At 34.7% G+C, this 22,744-nt stretch overlaps 1 protein-coding gene across 4 annotated transcripts in view; it reads left to right on the top strand.

The window, feature by feature from the left end:
• The window catches only part of NCAM2 (neural cell adhesion molecule 2), a 491,548-nt gene that overhangs the window by 356,244 nt on the left and 112,560 nt on the right, over positions 1 to 22,744 (top strand). For all 4 annotated transcript variants that reach the window (XM_027102098.1, XM_027102118.1, XM_027102127.1 and 1 more), the window contains one exon: positions 6,704 to 6,854. In XM_027102098.1, coding sequence (XP_026957899.1) covers positions 6,704 to 6,854 — 151 coding nt within the window. The remainder of the gene's footprint in view (positions 1 to 6,703; positions 6,855 to 22,744) is intronic.

Here is a 22,744-nt window from a genome sequence, read left to right as displayed (position 1 = left end):
TTTAGTATGTATCTAACTATCACCTATTGTATGTGTTAGCAGTTATTCATTCCTATATTCAATTCCTATTTGTTGAATAAATTACTGACCGTATGTGCAAAGAGAAGAAAAGGGCCCTAGAGCCAGTGAAGAAACTACAGAAGTTAAGAAATTTTATTGGACATATTACTCTTTGTTTCATCAATTTACATTGCTAGGAGGAATGGTAATTGTACAAAAGTTTATTTCATGACATCAAAATAGGAGTACACTTAGGAAGGTGGGATCAAGCCCAGAGGAAAAAGACATTAAAACTAAGAGTAAATATAGAAATCTTATAAGAGCAAGACAATCTTTCTGCATAAATTTCTTTGTAGAAATTAGTGAATGTAATGAAACTTTATCATGATTTTGAGAAGTCAGTTTGGGTAAATTAATGCCAATAATGTTTGGAAAGAGTCTGTTTTCTTTTTTTATACATTTAGCAGTTATGCCTTGCTGCTACCTCTATGTATTTGAAGCTGTTTAATTTGCATTCAATAGAGATTTAATGCCATTGAAAATAATTCAAACATAATATATAATAAAAAGAATCGCTCCCCCAAAACTGCATATCATACAATGAGAAAAAAAATAACATTTAGTGAAAGGGTAAAATTTGTTGTGTGTCTGCATGTGTCTTGGGTCCTGCATGTGTTCTCTATCAGCCTGCCCAATGTCAGGAGAGCCCACGTTCTCACAGTCTTCTCTGCACCTACTGGGTTCTCTCAGTTCTCTCATAAGCCTTCTGGTGGCATATGCCCAGAATTCTCTCTACAACACTGCCTCTCTTTCACCATTTCCAGATCCCAATCCACACTTCGGTTTAACAAGGAACATACCTCTGACTCTAACCCACCCCTTCATTAACACCCCCAAAATGAAACTGTGGTGTTCCTACATTGTATTTTTTTTTAACATTTTTATTGGGGTATAATTACTTTACAATGGTGTGTTAGTTTCTGCTCATAACAAAGTGAATCAGTTATACATATACATATGTTCCCATATCTCTTCCCTCTTGCGTCTCCCTCCCTCCCACCCTCCCTATCCCACCCCTCCAGGCGGTCACAAAGCACCGAGCTGATATCCCTGTGCCATGCGGCTGCTTCCCACTAGCTATCTACCTTACGTTTGTTAGTGTATATATGTCCATGACTCTCTCTCGCCCTGTCACAGCTCACCCTTCCCCCTCCCCATATCCTCAAGTCCGTTCTCCAGTAGGTCTGTGTCTTTACTCCTGTCTTACCCCTAGGTTCTTCATGACATTTTTTTTTTCTTAAATTCCATATATATGTGTTAGCATACGGTATTTGTCTTTTTCTTTCTGACTTACTTCACTCTGTATGACAGACTTTAGGTCTACCCACCTCATTACAAATAGCTCAATTTCATTTCTTTTTATGGCTGAGTAATATTCCATTGTATGCATGTGCCACATCTTCTTTATCCATTCATCCGATGATGGGCACTTAGGTTGTTTCCATCTCCGGGCTATTGTAAATAGAGCTGCAATGAACATTTTGGTACATGACTCTTTTTGAATTTTGGTTTTCTCAGGGTATATGACCAGTAGTGGGATTGCTGGGTCATATGTAGGTCTATTTGTAGTTTTTTAAGGAACCTCCATACTGTTCTCCATAGTGGCTGAACCAATTCACATTCCCACCAGCAGTGCAAGAGTGTTCCCTTTTCTCCACACCCTCTCCAGCGTTTATTGTTTCTAGATTTTTTGATGATGACCATTCTGACTAGTGTGAGATGATATCTCATTGTAGCTTTGATTTGCATTTCTCTAATGATTAATGATGTTGAGCATTCTTTCATTCATGTGTTTGTTGGCAGTCTGTATATCTTCTTTGGAGAAATGTCTATTTAGGTCTTCTGCCCATTTTTGGATTGGGTTGCTTGTTTTTTTGAAATTGAGCTGCATGAGCTGCTTGTAAATTTTGGAGATTAGTCCTTTGTCAGTTGCTTCATTTGCAAATATTTTCTCCCATTCTGAGGGTTGTCTTTTGGTCTTGTTTATGGTTTCCTTTGCTGTGTAAAAGCTTTGAAGTTTCATTAGGTCCTATTTGTTTATTTTTGTTTTTATTTCCATTTCTCTAGGAGGTGGGTCAGAAAGAATCTTGCTGTGATTTATGTCATAGAGTGTTCTGCCTATGCTTTCCTCTAAGAGTTTGATGGTTTCTGGCCTTACATTTAGGTCTTTAATCCATTTTGAGCTTATTTTTGTGTATGGTGTTAGGGAGTGATCTAATCTCATACTTTTACATGTATCTGTCCAGTTTTCCCAGCACCACTTATTGAAGAGGCTGTCCTTTCTCCACTGTACATTCCTGCCACCTTTATCAAAGATAAGGTGTCCATATGTGTGTGGGTTTATCTCTGGGCTTTCCATCCTGTTCCATCCTACATTGTATTTTTGAGTTTATTTGTATTATATCTTAGAAGTAATATCTGTCTTTTTGGTTAAACTTAAATTCCATGAAGAGCGGAAATTATTGTATTTTGCTCGGCTTATATACCCAGCGCCTGGATGCTTATTGTGAAACAAGTGCACATATACAGAAAAAAATGTTGAGTAACTAAGTGACATGATCCACAATTTTCTCAAAAGGCCAAAGGGTCAATGACTCTAAAAAGGTTCAAAGACAAGAGTGTGAGGAAGAAGAAAGAAAGGAATACTGTCCAACTCAGATGTGTTGTGCACTACAATTGGATCCCAAATTTGACAGTAAATGTCTAGTCAGGTAAAGCCACAAAAATAAACAGGACACATTATATAAATTCAAATGCCCAACAGTTAAAATTTACAACAAAATATTTATGTTTGAACTAAACTGAAGATGGTAGTTATCACATAGATATTTGATTAAGGGATTATTGAAAGGACAATAAACTCTATAAATAATTATTTTATCAAAATATTGAAATACTATTCAAGCAGTTCTTAAGCTGACCTTCCAGAAAGGCAAAAGATATAATATCAAGTTAAATTTCAGAGAGTCCTTCTGTAAAGGACTGGAATAATAATGTACAGTCAGACACTTTCTAATCATGTTAGTGCAGTGATAGAAACTGAAAATACTAGATGGAGAACTAATATGCCCATTAACCTGTCTCAATCAAATATCAGATGTCTTAAATGAATCTTCAGTAGGTAGTGAATCAAAGCCAAGATATAATGAATTTTCTTTCAGATATGTGTAATGCCTTACTGTAGCACAAAGAGAAAGATGTCCTTTGGAATGTCAGAAATGAGGAGAAATGACTTTGGTTTTCTAGTCAATGCATATTGTGCATTATTACAAAGCCAATGCCAACTGTGAAAATGACTTACAATTTCTCAATGAATCACACACATTCCAGAAGAAATTCTATTCTTCCGGAATTTCTATTAATTTTAGATATATTATTAAAAACTTTTAAATAAAACCATTTTTACTGATAGCATGTTAACTTTACACACATGGATAGTTTTCCACAAGTCAAAAACCGTATCATAATAACAAAAGTACCTGTTGATTTTTAAGGTGGGTAAATTTACTTTTTAATGTGCAAAAGAACAATATTTTCCCTAATGAAAGAAGGAACAATTTGCTTCGCATCATTATTAATGTATCTTGCCACATTCTAATTGAGGTATTAAATGTCACGTTTTTAATCCATAGTAAAGTATAGCTGAAGGATTACATTTCCTTTATTCAATTATATGTACATTTCACTATATCTTAATTTGCTTTATAAAAATTTTAGAATGTAATGATTCTGTCCTAGGTACTAATCCGGGTGACTTTCACACAAAGTACCATAAAAATATTCTCGCATTTGTACAACTATAATATCAAACTGCAGGATAAAATCTGAAGTTCCAGTAAGACTAGAAAAAGCAATGTGTCCCAAGAAAAGCACAGGGACATTATATCTGTATGTATAGTAGTCAACCAGGGATTATTTTGAGTATAAATTGATATCTGGCCAAGAAATTGAAAGAATGATGGTAGAATACTGCCACGTAAATATGGAAGAGATAAGGGGGAAAGATTTGAGAAAGGTGTGTGAAGGCTGCTTAGAAAGCACAGGACATTCATGACAATACAAATAATTCACATTAAATGGAATCCAAATTAACAGTATCCAAATTGTAAACTGTGCTTAAACAGAAAGGTAATACCATATGGAAGTCCGTAAACATCAGGCTAATGGATTGGGGTTTTACTTGGGAGGCAATACAATGTTATTTGTAATTATAGAGTGTGAGGTCCAGGGATGTGAAACCTTCATAAAGTTGTTATGAGAAATAAAAGTTTGCTTTAAAAAAAAAGACTTATTCTTAGTTACACAAGAAATAATTTCTGCAGCTGGAATGATTTTTTGCTAAGAGAAACGTAGGAAATAACATAATGTTGAAGGCTTTTGCAGAGTCAGGGAGTCTTTTTTGGTCACATTCAGCCTGAATGTGATTGTTCTCTCTGAAATCCAGAGACGCCTGTCAATATCCTTCCAACTTAGCAGCACAACTAAAACTGTAAATGGAGAGGCAGAGAGCAGATAGGTCTATGGAAACACAGTTGCTGAAAATTGGAAATCATAATGTCGAGCAAGATGATAAACTGAGATTTATCATTATTCAGAATATAAATAGATGAATAAATGTTCAGCAACTGATCCAAGACTGAGGACATGGTATAGCATAGGACATGGGAAAGAATTAGTATCATTCATAGAAAGACAACTGGGAGAGGGCAGGTGATGCTGGGTAAGGCGTGATGTATTCATCTGCACATGCTAGTTTGAGATATACATCCAATGGACTTGCCCTGCATATGATATATCTAGTTATGTAGCTCCAGGGAAAGAAGGATCCTGGGTGGAGAAAGAGTGACTAGAGATCATCAGTGTAGATGTGGGCAGGGATAAGAGTGCCTAAGTGGATTGTATTGACTGAAAAGACACTAGAGTCCAGGACAGAATACAGAGGCCCCGAGGAAGAAAGGAGGCTGTAACCAAAACCAAACCCAAGGAAACTACAACCAAAACTGGGAGAAAAATCAGGATCATGTGAGTGTCTTGAAAGCCAAGGGAAGTCGGCACACAAGAAAGGAAGGATATAGTTCAATAGGATTTAATGATGAACAGAGTTGCAGTGAGATAAGGACCAAAGAATACCTATTTAGTTATGGAACAGCAGTTAGTTACCTTGTATAACAATTGTCCATTTTGCTTTTGGGTTTATTCATTCTGATTTTTAACTTCTGTGGATTCTTACATTTTGCTTTCTTTCAATTAAGTAAATGGGTTTGGCAACTGAACTTCTTCAAAATTGGCAGAAGAGAATGCCCTTCTGCTTGAAAACTTCACTTTACTATTTCTTTAGCAATACTTGGGAGGTGGGGAACATATTTTTGACATAGAAATCTTGATCTAAGTTGCATAATACATCCCTAATATGCTTTTGTTTATTTCTTTGTTTTTGAAGACCATTTTCCAGATAGTGAATTATGAATGAGTGATAGGATTGTATAATGATTGCATTCCTATATAAAATTAGAAAGCAAAAAAAAGTAACCATATTGTGCCCCAATCAACATGTTTGAAAAAGAGCTTTAAGATAGTCTTTTAATATTAATAAAGGAAAATAGTTAAACATAATTTTAATAATGCAAAGTACACACATGTATTGAAATTTGTTCAAATCTGTCATATAGAAAATTAAACAACCATTATACTGTTTATAATAACATACATATTTCAATTGAATGTATGATATACAATATTTTGTTGAACACTAAAACCTCAACTATTAAAAAGAATCAATTCAATAATGGTAGAGCAGATGTTTCCAATGAGTTATAAAGTGCTAAAAGTTCACTATATTTCTTGATAGTACAGAGTAAAATTCAATGAATAAACTATTCTTGTTTTAAATATGTGTGCTATAAAGGTATTTGATTTAAGAAAATTCTATAATTATGTTGCACACAATAATTCTTATTTGAAATATAATCTATATGTTATTGGATTATAAGCAATTCCTTGATTTGAGTCATATTTGTGGAGTTAAGTGATTAATAATTTCCATATTGTTTCCAATGACTTCCTAAGAATGCTGTGTTTTTAATAGTGTATCTATGATGCATATGGTACCAATTATGCTTATGAGCAATGCTGTTGCATTCATTCAAAAATGAAAACTATAAATTCCTCTTAAAGTCTTTAATTGTCATACATCTTGATACATTCTCCTTATTTAGTGAAATAGAAAACTAAAATACAGCAGGAATATCATTTTCACTGGTAGGTTTTAGCCAGAATTGAATAGGCATTATTGTCATTTTGCTATGTTTGTAAAGAACACAATTGAAAGACAACAAAATCCTTCCGAGAAGAACATACTAGCTTTATAAAAAGCAAAAAGCATAATAAATAAAAGAGGTTGATAAAACTTATGTTTAAGTTTTTACTACTTACAAGTCAGTGTTCCTGTAAGCAAGTGGGCTGGTAAAATGGATTAGGTAAAAATAGTAAAGTATAAATAAACACTGCTTTTTTGAAATAAAAAATGAATACAGGTAAGAGTTTATTTTCATTTATTGTGTCTATGATAAATGCAATATGTTTCATCATCATTTTACACAAAATACGCATAAAATCTTTATTTTTCCTGAATCAATGTAAACAGAGCCCAGATGGACGTATCGAAGTCAGAGGGCAGCACAGAAGCTCATCACTGCATATTAAAGATGTGAAGTTGTCAGATTCAGGGAGATATGACTGTGAAGCTGCAAGTAGAATCGGAGGGCACCAGAAAAGCATGTACCTTGATATTGAATGTAAGTTATTTTCATTTTGTATGTTTATTAAAACAACTTTTCTGCTTTGAAAAACATGTATTTTCGTGGGAAAATCAAAATACAGTAGTTCATTTTGTAGTATGTAATGCATAACTTTAGAAGGAATGCAGCCAAAGTCAGTTATTAGAGACATCTAGTGGCGGTTATGGGAGATTTCACAGTGCTATATGTTTAATGGTCTTAATGTTGCTTATCCTGAAAATTGTGGCCTTTTATTACACAGCGTTTAACCCAAAACACAATGTAAACTGAATTATATTAGTTATAAGTAATTGATCAACATCACCTTAGATTTTTATCTGTTTATTCCTAATATTAATGGTCCTGTGTTTCACATATGTAGTGAGAATTTCATTTCTCATTTCAAGTTGTTTTGTTGAATTATTTTACGTCCTCGTAAGTTATTGTATAGTATTTAAAATACAGTACTTAGGATACTCTATTTTTCAAGGGCTGATTGCTAACAAACTATAAGTTGTTTTTTTGATCACAGATGCACTCCTCCTTTGCTGTTAAAGTCTTGCATATTGGTTTATTCAGCTTTTTCTGGAATTTCTCTTTAAGTAGCATTTTAACTGCATGCCACAAATAGTGATATGTTGTCTTTCTCTTAGCTTTCAGTTGAAAATATTTTCTACATTTCTTTGTGATTTCATCACTGGTCAATAGTTATTTATGAAGATATGTTTAGCTTCCAGATATTTATTGTTTTCATAGATATTTTGCTGTTACTTATTTCTAATTTAATACAGTTGTGCTTAGAAAATACATTCTATATGATTTTGATGTTTTCATATTTACTGAGGTTTATTTTATGTCCCAGCGTATGATCTACCTAGTGAATACATAATGTGTCCTTGAAAAACATATATGTTCTGCAGATATTGTGCTCTATAAATATACATTAGATCAAGGTGGCCGTTAGTGTTCTTTAAGCTTCTGTGTCTTTACTGAATTTGTTTTGTTCTATTAGAGTGATGGTTGTTAAAATCCTCCACCATGATTGTGAACTTTTTTCTCTCTCTGTAATCCTGTTGATTTTTGCATCATATATTTTGAGGCTCAGTGACACAGTACACATTTATAGTTATCTTCTCTTAGTTTCCTATTGTCGCTATAACTAATGACCAAGAATTTTATTGCTGTAAACAACACAATATATTATTTTAAGCTCTTGAGGTCAGAGGTTAGAAATGATTCTCACTGGGATAAAATCAAATGTCCGTAGGGTTGTGTTTCTTTCTGGAAGCCCTACAGGAGATTCCCTTTTCTTGTCTTTTCCATTTCTAGAATCTGCCCACCTTCCTTGGCTTGCAGTCTCCTTCCAACTTCAAAGCCAGCTTTGGCAGATTGAGTCTTTCTCGCATCGTATCACTTTGACTCTGCTTCCTTCCTCACATCTTCTCTATATTTGACTTCCCTGCAATTACATTGGACCCACATTGGGTAATCCAGGATAATTCTCTCAACTCAACATCCTTTACATCACAGTTGCAAAGTTCTTTTTTCCCATGTGAAGTAACATGCTCAAAAGGTCTGGAGATTATGATATGAATATCACTGGGGGATCATTATTCTCTCTCCCATTCTCTCTCTCCATATGTCTTCCTCATGAATTATTCATTTTCTGCACTAATCTCTGACTCGATGTACTTTAACGTTCAATAGCTGTTCATGTTCTCTCAGAGTTAATTATCTGACACTTTACATTAAATGTAGAAACCTGACAACCATATAGGTGTCTTTACAAGTGCTCCACACTGATCTTTTTTTTTTATTATTAATATCATATGTATTATATCTGCATTCATATTAATTGAGAATCTCACCAGAAATTATAATGATTTTTGTTTTAAGAGTTATAGCTATATTAAGGAACTGAAGAGGAAAAAAAATGTTATTTACTCATCTCTTTACCATTTCCTTTTACTCTTCCTCTATCCTTAAAGATTCAGATTTTCCTCTGATATTATTGTCCTCCAGTCTGAAGAAATTTCTTCCCCATTTATTGTAGGTCATATTTGTTAGGGATAGAGTCTATTACTTTTTTTTAATTTTCATCTGAAAATGGCCTCTCTGTTATTCTGATGAATTTTTTTTTTCCCCTGGGAAGAATTCTCGGTTGTCATTTCTTTAAAGATATGGCTCCACTGTCTTCTAGCCCCCTTGGTTTCTGATGATAAATCCGTGGTAATTTGAATTGTTTATCCCTTGTATGCCATGTGTCTTTTTTTTTAATTTTTCTTTTTAAATTTATTTATTTTTGGCTGTGTTGGGTTTTCGTTGCTGCGTGCGGGCTTTCTCTAGCTGCGGCGAGCGGGGGCCACTCTTCGTTGCGGTGCACAGGCTTCTCGTTGTGGCTTCTCTTGTTGCGGAGCGTGGGCTCTAGGCACACGGGCTTCAGTAGTTGTGTCCCGCGGGCTCAGTAGTTGTGGCTCGCAGGCTCTAGAGCACAGGCTCAGCAGTTGTGGTCCATGGACTTAGCTGCTCCGTGGCATGTGGGATCTTCCAGGACCAGGGTTCGAACCCATGTCCCCTGCACTGGCAGGTGGATTCCTAACCACTGCGCTTCCAGGGAAGCCCATGTGTCATTTTTCTAAAGCTGCTTTCAAGTTATTTTATTCATCTTTGTTATTCATAGCTTTGACTAGGATATGCCCAGGTATGGTTTTCTTTGGGTTTATCCTGTTTGAGGTATACTGAATTTCTTGAATCTGTAAATTTTGTATTTGTCAATATATTTGGCAGTTTTTTATCATATGTCTTCAAACATCTGTCCTGTCCTAATCTCTTTTTCATCTCTAGGACTTTACTTACACACATTAGACGTTTTGGCTCAAAGATCTCTGAGACACTGTTCAGTCTTATATATCTTATTTCTCATTGTTCTTCAGATTAGATGATTTCTGTTGTTTGCTTTTCAAGTTGACGGATTCTTTACTGCATCATCTCTTTTCTGCTACTGAGTCCATCCAGTGAGGTTTCTGTTTTATTTAAGATATTATTTTTTTAGCTCTAAATTTCTAATTTTGTTCTGTTTTATATTTTTTGTTTCTCTGCTGAGATTTCTTATATATTCATTAATTCTATATGTGTTTTTTCTTTACCTCATGTAACATAGTTAAATTAGCTGCTCTAAAATCTCTGTCTGGTAGATTCAACATCTGAATCATCTTGGGATGTGCATATGTTAATTGTCTTTTCCCTTTAGAATTGGTCATATTCTCCTGGTTTGTTGAATGTTGAGAAATATTGCATCGTGTCCTGGACACTGTAAATATTATGTTGTGCAGACTCTGGGTCTTGAAAACCATATGGGAAAAATGTATTTTTAAGTAGATAATCACCTCTAAGTTCTGTGTTGCCCCCTGTAATCAGGGATTCACATCTCACAGTTGATTTCTTAATGCCTTTGCTATACATTTTTGTATCTGCTCTATGCATGCCAAGCTCAGACTTTAGGCTGAGATTTCTGTGGTTTTATTTACAGAATTATGGCGTCTCCTTCTCTGACTCCTGTCTGGGATTACCCCCACAGTATTCAACCTGTATTGGCTTCTTTCCAGCATACCCTCTATATTTCTGGATGTGTTTTAGGTCCAGAATCACTTTGACGCTCCTTGTCTAGTACCTGCCCTCTAGACAAAGCAATGAGGGTGAAAACAAAACAAAACAAAACAAAGAAACTAGTTTTCATTCCCCTCCACAATCCCTGATTTTGTTTACTTTCCAGAAGCCTTAGGGGAGTGTTGTTGTTGTTGTTGTTGTTTTGCTTGATTTGTGCTATTTCTAGTCCTTTTAATTATTACCAGTAGGGGAGTTGGGCTATCACAGGCTTGTCCTGCCATTATGGAAACAGAAAGGTATATATATTCTGCTTTTAAGAAAACTTTGTCATAAGAATTTTTGGTTTCACTAGTTCCTGGAAACAAGAGTATGAATGTCTTAGTTTCAGTTTTCAGCAATTTTTAATTTATTTCCTCCCTTCATTTTCTTTTCAAATTTTATATTTATTTTTCATAATCATACATCCTTAAAGAAACCATTACCCTGATCAAAAGATTGTTCAATTGCAAAGTCCTGAAAAGTAAGTTGTTGAGCTTCTTTTTTCTCCTGCTGTATATCAATCTTCTGTGTAGTCAATTTTATTTAATTTGACATTTTTATCTATACCCACACTTAATCTACCTAGAAAGTATAGTAAGTTCTACATATGTGAATCATTTCAAATTTTGTTTTTTGTTTTGTTTTTTTTTTTTTGGCGGTACGCGGGCCTCACTACTGTGGCCTCCCCCGTTGCGGAGCACAGGCTCCGGACGTGCAGGCTCAGCGGCCATGGCTCACCGGCCCAGCCGCTCCGCGGCATGTGGGATCCTCCCGGACCGGGGCACGAACCCGTGTCCCCTGCATCGGCAGGCGGACTCTCAACCACTGCGCCACCAGGGAAGCCCCATTTCAAATTTTAAATTGAGAGATAGGGGATTTCCCTAGAGGTCTAGTGGTTAGGATTCCCCATTGCCTGGGTTCAGTCCTGGTCAGGGAACTGAGATCCTGCAAGCCCTGCAACGTGGCAAAAAAAAATTAATAATAATAAATTAAAATAAATAAATAGAGAGATAGGATGGCTTTAGCTGAGTTTTAGAGTTTAGAGGTTCAGAATTTTAATAGTATCCTTTACCTATAAAGGGAATAATTCTCCTGATATAGGCTGAATTTCATGTGAAGCAAAGGAAAATGTTTTATATTTTAAGATTAATAAACACACTATCAAACTTTATTCGTGCATTCTATTGACATGCTTCCTTTTTTGTTTTTTCAATCTTCAAATGAAAGGAGTTTCTCTTGTGGATTTAACCTATACATGAATCCTGTATTTAAGCTATGGCCTCTTGTTTTCTCCCCATGATGAATCTCTTTTAAATATCTGTTACAAATTACTTGAAAATCTCTGACAGTCTAGCTTCCTCTTTGATTAACCCAGACTCTTACAGTATTGCTTCATATGCCTTACTCAAGATGCTCCATTTTTCACAATCAAATTTACTGATGAATTCCAGAACGCTGGGAGCCCAGCTCACTTTTCAAACTTTATGCTACATTTAGCAAGATACAAGTTTGCCCATATATGTGCCCAACGTCTACTCTATTGTAGGTAATGAGATTATTACCTTCTAAGTACTTAACGATAATTTATTAAAACTGAATCATGTAAAAAATGCTTAAAGTGGATGAATATTATGATGCAAATTTATTTATGTTATATAAATATTCTAGTAAAAGATAAATTTATACTTAAGTAGAAAATAAAATAGTTATTCATCTTAATATCATTAATAGCTAAGATTCAGATTTTATTCATGTGGTAGGAGCAGAGTAAATGCCATTATGTTATCTTTTGTCTATAGTTATTATTATTTTTGAGTATGGAATTAAATAATTGTTTGGAACATGTGACCATGGTTGTAATTTAAAATTTAGCCTGTTCTTCTCTTTCACTTGCAAGTAACTTCCTTGTTAGTGTCATTGTATTATGAAGGTTGGAACACTTTTTTATGCCTGCAGTGCTACTATTTGTAAAATATCTTATTATCTTCTCATATGAAGACTAGTAGAAATTTTGGTTGGATAGGGCAGCATAACAACCATGATAAATACTTAGCTTATCAAATAAGCTTATTTCTTGATAATTAAAGCCTGTGTTGTTATAAAATAGGATATTTTATTTAGTGACAAATTTATAGTAGTAATAATTTAATGCAATGGCATGTAATACCTTGAAAAGTTATTGATGTAAATAAATATTTGTATGTTAGAAATAGTAAGAATGTTTTTATTTTCCATCTTTGATTCAAAACAGTACAGAATTATGAGCATTACAAAGAAATTATACAATGTCACAAAACATTTACCATTCTTTACTATGTGATTCAAGAAACTACAGTGTAATATTGTTAAGAATGAGTGAAAAAGAACTGAGCCATTTATAATTTGATACCAACCACATTTATTATAATACCACTAAACTTAAGGTGCTTAGGAGATTATCTCTTTTTTTTTGTTCAAAACCTCTTTTGTATTTCAGTTTAAGCAGACTCCTTGGCATCCTGCCAGTTCATTTTCAACATTCCAAAGGCATTACCCTTTCTAAGAAGCATGAGTTGAACTAAAGTTCCAATTTATAAAACAAAGGAGATAACAAGCATGTGATATGTAGTTGAATGCAATAAGCACCGATTACATAGTACATTTGATGGCAATTAGAATCAAGTTTTGTGAGTAGGTACTCATTACTTATTACCTATTAATTAGACAATTATTTTATGTGATTAATTTAAGAGTTACATGGTAAAAATGCCTGCTAAGAAATATTGAATTTTTAATTTGCATTTTTTTCTCATTGAGCTCTCTGCACCTGCTTTTATTTCTTGTTAGAGATAATAGCAATATTCAAATGAATTTTCTCCTGTGTAAAAGTTGTTAGCAATATCAGAAACCTCTTAAGGATATAGAGATATTAATTAACCTTATAACACATATTCATGTTACTTCTAGACTTAACATGTATTCCATATAATTAATAAAACTTTGTTTTATTGCACAATTATTTCCTCAAGTTTTGCAGTCTTTCAAAATAACTAATTCCAGTAGCATGCTCTGCTACATGTACAGGATGAGGTAGGTAAGATGTGACCATAGTTTTAATATTTAAAGAGAGTATCTCAATAACACTTAGGAAAACTCCTTGTTCATAGCAGACAAACATTTTATATCTGTGATTAAAATCTTGTCTTATGAACATACCCTATACACTCACCATAATACATTTAAATTGTTCAGACTTTAAAGAAGATGGCTTATTTGCAGAAGTAAATTGGTTCTAATGTCAGCAATTATTTAGATTTTATACCCTTCATGATAATTTCAAGGAACATCTGAAAGAAATATAAAGTCTATGTCTACATCCAGAAGATAAGAATAGATCATTAAAAGAGAAAGGTGAAAAAATCTTTTACCGCTCACCTGTATTATTTTAACCCAGACTTTACGTGGACCTCCTGGGGAAATTTGAAATATCACATTCTTCATGTGTACAGATACTATAACTTACTTTAGTTTTTTTTTTTTTTTTCTTTTGCATTACATGGGCCTCTCACTGCTGTGGCTTTTCCCGTTGCAGAGCGCAGGCTCCGGACGCGCAGGCTCAGCAGCCATGGCTCACAGGCCCAGCCGCTCTGCGGCATGTGGGGTCTTCCTGGACCCGGGCAGGAACCCATGTCCCCTGCATCAGCAGGCAGACTCTAAACCACTGCGCCACCAGGGAAGCCCAACTTACTCTAGTTTTATCACATTTTGTCTGTCTCTGACAGATATAATCTGATTCAGATTAAATTTTGTGAAAATGTACTTCAGAGATTATGATGATGAAAAGTTGTTAAGGAATTTTAGGAAATATCTAACCCTTGAGAGGATAAATCTTAGAAATGAACCAATATCAGACAAACAAATGAAATAGTCATTGTGTTTAACTACTGGATTTATCACTACCTCTTGGCACCTGCTTAACCTAATTGTCCCGAAATATCAGTCTCTACATCCAATTTGCCACAGCTTTCTGCCCTTCCTCTGGAATGAAGACCTTATGCAGTGATCTCACTTCCCACTAGTACAGTGAACATCCTAGCTTCGGCAGCTGTAACTAAATATCTTAGACTGGGAGGCTTTCACAGAACCATTTATTTCTCATGGTTCTGGAGGCTGGAAGGCCGAGATCAGGATGCCAGAATTGTCAGGTCCCTGGTGAGTGCTCTTTTGCTGGTATGTCTTCACATGGCCTTTCCTTGGTGCATGCTCACAGGAGATATACCTCCTCTCTCTTCCTCTTTCACTAAGGACATTAATCCCATGATGGGGATTTTACTCTCATGACTTCATCTAAAATTAATTACTTCCAAAGGCCCCACCTCCAAATACCATCACATTGAGAATTAGGGATCAACATATCAATTTGGAGGAGATACAAAAATTCATTCATAGGAATGAGCTTTATGTATTGGACAGAGAAGACCACCTCACAGATGGAACTAATGCAGAACTTCACAGGGTGAGGCTGCACATTGCGATCACATCATATCAAGCCTTTACTGACATCACTGAGTTGTGTCTTTTTTTTTTTTGCGGTTCGCGGGCCTCTCACTGTTGTGGCCTCTCCCATTGCAGAGCACAGGCTCCGGACGCGCAGGCTTAGCGGCCATGGCTCACGGGCCTAGTCGCTTCGCGACATGTGGGATCTTCCCGGACTGGGGCACGAACCCATGTCCCCTGCATCGGCAGGCGGACTCTCAACCAAGGCACCACCAGGCACACCACCACCCAGTTGTGTCTTCTTGAAGATCCTGAAAACTGTGCTAAGACCTTGTGACAGACTGCTTACAGTCTGTCTTAGTCTGCTTGGGCTGCTATAATAAAATACCATAGACTGGTGACTTATAAAAAAACAGAAATTAATTTCTCACAGTTCTGGAGACTGGAAGTCTGAGATCAGGGGACCAGCATGTTTGGGTTCTGGTGAGGACCTTTTCCAGTTACAGACTGCTGTCTTCTACTTCTATCCTCATATGGTGGAGAGTAGAGCAGAGGAAAAAGCTCTCTCCTGAGTCCTAAGGGCACTGATCCCATTCATGGTAGCTCCTCCCTATGACCTCATCTAATCCTGATCCCCTCTCCAAAGCCACAAGTCCTAATACCATCACACTGCAACATATGAATTTTGTGGAGGCACAAACATTCAGTCCATAACAGGGCTCTCCCACCTTCCTCCCCCTCCTTAGGATGTGGTGCCAGTAGGTTTACCTTGCTGGACTTATTACCTGACACCATAGTCCAGAATAGCATGACCATCCAAAGTCAAGGTACTTAATTCTTGAAAAAGACCAGTCCAACAACTTGAATCCAATCAGCCAGAACTCTGTGGCCATAAATCCTTAAATCCTCTAAATTTCATTATCTAACTTCAGTGGAGCAAAGGCAAGGACAGCTTTTCTTCATACTGTCCATGGGTTGTTGATACCTATCCATGGACTTAAGCCAGCTCACAGTTTGTGATGATGTAAACTAGTTTTTTATATATTGGGCTTTACTAAAATAATGTTTAAATGTCATAGTATTACGAGCTATTCTTAGATTTTAATGAATCTGCTGGGTCTAATCCTAGGACATTGGTCAACTCATTTAAATTACCCAAGCTTTAGTGTCCTGATGTGTAAAGAGGAAAAGATGGATCTAAACTTATTATTTTATGAATTTAAGCATACTAAAGTTAGGATCTTAATTATATTTTTTTCATTCAACAGTATTTATCAGGCATGTATTACACACCAAGCACTTTTTCAGGTGTTGAGCATGTAGAATTATAATAAAGCAAACAAAAACACTTGACTTTATGAACCTTACATTCTAGCAAGGAAAATCAATGATAAAAAAGACAAAATAGGGACTTCCCTGGTGGTGCAATGGTTAAGAATCCACCTGCCAATGCAGGGGACACGGGTTCGAGCCCTGGTCCGGGAAGATCCCACATGCCACGGAGCAACTAAGCCTGTGCGCCACAACTACTGAGCCTGCACTCTAGAGCCCGCGAGCCACAACTACTGAAGCCCAGGCTCCACAACTACTGAAGCCCACGTGCCTACAGTCCGTGCTCCGCAACAAGAGAAGCCACTGCAATGAGAAGCACGGGCACCGTAACGAAAAGTCTGCAACTAGAAAAAGCCCGCATGCAGCAACAAAGACCCAACGCAGCCAAAAATAAATAAAATAAATAAATTTATATTAAGAAAAACAGACAAAATAGCAACATACATAAGAATCAGTGAAAATGGCTAAGGAGAAGAAAATAAAGCCGTGCAGTGAGATACATCATCAGCTAATGTCACAATAAATATACATAATAAACATTCCCAAACTCAGTGACATACAGTAGTAATCTCATACTCAACTGGAACTGGCTGACCCAGGTGGTCCTTGAATAGGGAGCTCTGCTTCAAGCAGCAGTGCTTAACTCCATGTTATGGGTCCAGTAACACTTGAAACCAGACCAAAGAGGCAGCAACTGTATGGAAGAAGGCTACACCATGGTGATGGCAGAAGCACAAGAGGACAACTGAATAATGAAAGGACATTTCAGGCGTTTGCTCGTGTCACATTCAAAAAGTCACATGGATAAGCCTAACATCAATCCAGCAGGGAAATGCACTCCTGTCCTACTGGGAGGGCTTTTGGAGAGAATATTCACTGAATAAAATAAGCCGTATCTGAAGTTCATGCCTATGAGTGAAATTTCAGATAGTTAATTTTAAAATAATATTTTGGTTGTAAAAATACGTGTATTTGCACGTTTCTCTAAATTGCTTTAGACTTGCTTGTATAGTCATCGCATATGGAATAAGAAAAAACAACATACTTTTCAAGAAGTTGTTTTAAAGACATTAAAGATGTAAATGACACTTTTGTATCTTCATCTAAGAAGCTTCATAATAATTACTTGATTTCATAATATTTATTGTATAACACTAGAAATAGTGTATTAATAGTGCTTTACAAAGATTCAAAATATTTGAAAGATATAAAATAATGCAATATATCTAGGAAGCTGGAATCTACTTATATGGAACAGCTTAGAAAGTATAAGACAACATATAATTTAATGCACCTATAATTAAATATGTGTCATAGAGATTATACAACTGAGCAGTTATATAAAAGCAGTTCTTTTATACAATAAAGAAAAAAAATCCTCTTAGAAATGTAAAATTTTCCACAGTATCTTAAAGAAGTGGAACCTGAAAATCCCATAATATTGATTCAGTATCTATGCAATTTTAAAACCTGTATGGCTCATTTGACGTACTCTGTTTATTCAGATATATCCCTTTATTTCATATTTATATGGTCATCTGGAGTAAAATGGCCTCTCTCCTTTAGTATTGATGACAAGATAAACTGTTTCTGTCCCAGTGATGAAGATGAAGCCTTGATAAGAGCAATTAACCTCTTTAAACAATTATTTTTATCACTATTAGTATCTCATAATGCTTCATAAGCAGTAGAATTTCAAATAGTTCTTGTTAGATACAAATAATTCCATGACAATCCTGTTTGTTTAGGAAATTTTGATTTTTCTTGGACCTCCTAAAAAAGTCTTTTAAGGTAATAAGAGCAATTACCAATGCAGTCAGTTCAATACCATAAAAGGTAGCCTATTTTTGATACTTTTATATTTTTCTGTGATTTTCTCAGACTTCATAATGTGACTAATTTTTGTTTCCAGTACTCTTGAGTCATCAGTGCTAAAACAATTGATTTAAACATTTTTCTTGCCCTGAGCAATATTCCTCAATATGATTGCTTATTTTATTCATTTAAAAAAGATCTTTATATTAGGTCTTTACTCAAAAATAAGAATTAGATGTGTAAAAATTCCAGCTCATATCCTAATAAACCAAGATAAAAATTTCATTTGAATATATGTACATTTATTTTGAAATTTTATTTAAAATGTTTTGATTTCACACAACTACATGTTCTTTCCCAGAACGAGTAAAAACTTTTCCACTATAATGTAATGTCCACAGAGACAAACCTAATTTTTTCTAACATCTCTCTTTATTCTGAAGAAAAAAGAAACACATATTTGTGATTTTTCGGAAGCTCTTGGGGAAATCCCAAAGATGTTTTTGCATGTAATAGACATTCTAAAATGTTTACTTTGTTTTTTTTTTCTAAGTTTAGAGTTCTACTTTGGGAAAGCAAAATCAAAGTCACTTTCACAGATTTGTTCACTTGGTGAATTAAAATTGTAGGTGACTGAGAGACTATGTGGTTACCTATTTAATTAAACTGTCAATAAACTTTTTAAAATAAACAAAAAAGGTTAAGAAAATGCTTCCTTGATTAATTTTTGTTATCTATGGTGTTTTTCATTCACACTATGGTTTACAATGGGTTCTTGCTTCTATATACTTTTAATTTAATTTAACTGACTTCTAAATCTAATTTAATTTAACTGATTTTTAAAACTATCAATTATTTGTAATATAAATGTTGTACATAATAGTATAGGACCAGCTGCTTTATATTTATTGGCAGTATATTCATCGTGGGGAAACCAAAAAAAAAAAGAAGAGTACACATTTTTTAGCTAAAAAAAAAAAAATGCTGTTAAAAGAGGAAACTCATATCAATAAACTGCTATTTTAGGAGAGGCTGTACATTTTTTGGTTTCATTTACTATAATTCAATGCTCTGAAAAGGTATCACATATGATTCATTTCTAATCATAACTTGAATTGCTTTATTTATTCCATCTGCACAAATTATTTTGCTCGATTATGTAAAAAATTAAATTTTGGTGATAGTTTATCACCCCTTTAAGTAAAATAGTGTTCTAATTAAGTATGCATTAAAGATATAAAATATTTGTCAACATAAACAATAGTTAAGCAGAAAGAAGTTGTGATCTAAGTCCTATTAAATAATACTGTGGTTGTTCGAAAGTTAAAAATATGTGCCAATTTGTTACCAATTTTCAATTAAGAGACCTAAAGGGATGTAGAAAAGGTTTATATAATTCCTTACTTTTCAGTCTTTCAGTTAAAAGGGGATAAATTTAAAGGTTAAATGGTGATAATAATAATAATAATGTGATCTCATTGTGATTAAATTTGCTAATTATATAACATGCTTAAAATAATAACTAAGTCATAAGCACCATGTTAGCTATTATCATCATCATTATTTCCAGTCTTGTTTTTATTAGGATGATGATGATGATGATGATGATGTTGATGTTGATGATGTGATGATGATGAAGACAATAATACTGAGTTTTTCTTGCTTGTTTTCTGCTGTTGTGACCTAGTCATTGCATTATGCATAAAATAAGCAACATTCTAGAATGCACAATCAAGGACTTTAAGATACAATAGTGGAAGTGTTTTTATTTGCTTTTGATTTTTTTTTTTAAGTCATCAGGGTTTGATAGACTTGGGGAGTTTAAGAAATGAATTAAATTTGTGGAGCTATTTTATTTTATTTTATTTTATTTTTTTGCGGTACGTGGGCCTCTCACTGTTGTGGCCTCTCCCGTTGCGGAGCACAGGCTCCGGACGCGCAGGCTCAGCGGTCATGGCTCACGGGCCCAGCCACTCCGCGGCATGTGGGATCCTCCCGGTCCGGGGCACGAACCCATGTCCCCTGCATCGGCAGTCGGACTCTCAACCACTGCGCCACCAGGGAAGCCCTGTGGAACTATTTTTACCTCATATAAAATTAACAACCTAGACATGAAATTAAATCACTGGATAAACAATTTACATTTTACTTATAGTTTTCTTTTCAATTTTAATGATAGTGACCAACTTTAAATTTGTTTGACATTAATAAGCACAAATTATATAAGTTACAGAATGTGCTACTGCTAAATCAGATTCTGAAGAAACTAATATTATTGTTATTTGTAAAATGACTTTAACACTGTATATCTGTATGACCAATCATCCTTCTTTTGATAATTCAGAATTTTTTATGAAAGAGATTCACTTAAGCTTTGTATCCTAAATTTACACATGAAATTGTGCATAATAATAATAATAATAATATAATCTTTAAAATACTGTAGCCTTTTCTGGAGATTTCAATTATATAAAGCAACAATAGGGAACAGAATAGCCATAAGTAGTACAATACTTTTATTAGTATTTGTATGTATGCTTTATGGAGGAAAGAGATTAGGACAAGAGAAAAGAACAGTAATAGTAGAAGGAGGAATAATTCACCTTACTTATGATCAAACTTTTCTTATGATCAGTAGAAAAGTTAAACAGTGATTTCATACTTAAATCACTAACAACAAATTAAAGAGAAACCCAGCATATGCTAAGAAGTCACATATAGGTATATCTTAATATAAATGACACTTATGACTCCAGAGTTATAAAATATGCTGAGATTTATGCATAACTTGGCTGTTCAAATTTAGTACAGAAAATGCACACCCAGTGCTATGGTTAGTTGGCAGTAAGCACACATCTAATTTAGTATTCCGTGTAACCATTAGAATTCCCATGACACATGGACTGAACCCAGTTAATTGCCATAGCTGATTCTGCATATGAGTGAACATACAGTAGAACTGAATCTATTAAATTATTAATTGAATTATCCTCTAAATGTGCCAAAGGATATATTAGTTTTCATTCCCTTGGTAGTTTCCTTCTGCATAAATTAAATGAGAAAATTCAATGACTGAAAAAAGTGTAAAAAAAAAGTGTCAAGGTATTTTAGACATTTGAAAGAAAAAACATGTGCAGTTAATTCTTAGCTAATTTAAAGGGCTGGCTTCTTCACAAAATAGGCAATAAGAGTCTGTGAAAAGCAAGGTATTACTGTAGATTAACACAGGATTGAAGTACTAAGTTCTGTGATATTAGGAGAGTCAAGCAAACATTGGCACACTTTTCTTCCTCTGTTACATGGAGTGATAGTATCTAGAATACATACTTGTCCTGGGTTTTCATTCATTGAGTTAACTATAATTTACTGAGTATCTACTGAGTGTCAAATATAAATTCAGGTGCTGTACAGACTGTGAGAAAAGCAACATCATCCTTATTCTCATGGAACTTATGTTTTAATTAGGGGGATGGAACACACACAACCACATTAAGATGAAATATACAAAAAAGTGATTAGATGGGGTACAAAGGACTGAAAGCAGGAAAGAGTCAGGGATGGTTAGGGTTTAAGGAACAAAGTTAATTTGGATCTGGATGGAGACAAGGTCACAGAAGTAGGCATAGGCCAGCTAGTGTCGAACTTTATAAACCATCATAAATGTTTTTGATTTAAGAGGTGTGAAAAGAATCTTTCGGAAAGGTTTAAGCATTATCTTAAAATAGAAACTAGTAGGCCAGTAAGCCAGTAAGGATGGGGTTTCTAAACTTGACCAGGTAATGAATATGGCTTTGACCAGATATATAATAGCATGGAGAGAAGCAAATGGTATCTTTATATACTGTGATTTATGGTGAGAAATGAATGTCAAAACTTTTAAAATCGAAGATTCTATTACAAAATAAAAGTATTGTTGCTAGTATTTGTAGTTCTTAAACTTTAATATTAAAGAAAAATTTGAAAATTTTATACCATGAAGTATGATGACTACAAGAGAGGACAGTGTTTCCACTGAAGTCTGTAAATTTTCTGGAGAGCATGCAAGACAGATTTGCTGTAATCCCAATACTGTTTTACAAGGACCATACATATTTATGTTAACAATATGATTTTAAAAGACTTAAATTTATTTTTCATTGATTGTAAAGCTTACCCTAATAATGCTTTTCAATTTTATTCACAAAATGGATAGTACTGTAGATAGTGAGGTTGTAAAGTGAGCTGCCTGATTTAATTAATTATGAACCTGTAAAAATTCAAGTAAAAGATATTTATATTTCAGTTCCCACAGCTTGTGTTGTGTTTTGTGATCAGCTCCAGCCTTCTCACGCACCGGCAGAATTCAGGAATCCAGCTAGCACTCAGCAAGAGCTAAAACAGGTCACAGGTACCAACCACCCTGTGTTTTCAGGAAAAAAGAAAAAAGAAAAAAAGACTTCAGAGCCTCAGAGGAAATGACAAGAGAAGGTGAAAAGATTGTATTAAGCAAGTAATCAAGTCAGCAAATCCTGTATAGTGACAGGAATGCAGTGATGACTGCTGTCAGCTCTAAGTCTCAGTAATAAGGAGAGAAAGAGAAACAGAGAGAGAGAGAGGAAAGGAAAGGAAAGGAAAGGAAAGGAAAGGAAAGGAAAGGAAAG

Source organism: Aethalodelphis obliquidens, unplaced genomic scaffold (assembly GCF_003676395.1).
Source record: "Aethalodelphis obliquidens isolate GAN/ISIS:26980383/991018 unplaced genomic scaffold, ASM367639v1 scaffold1, whole genome shotgun sequence".
NCBI lineage: Eukaryota > Metazoa > Chordata > Mammalia > Artiodactyla > Delphinidae > Aethalodelphis > Aethalodelphis obliquidens.
This window is presented reverse-complemented; position numbering and strand designations above follow the sequence as displayed.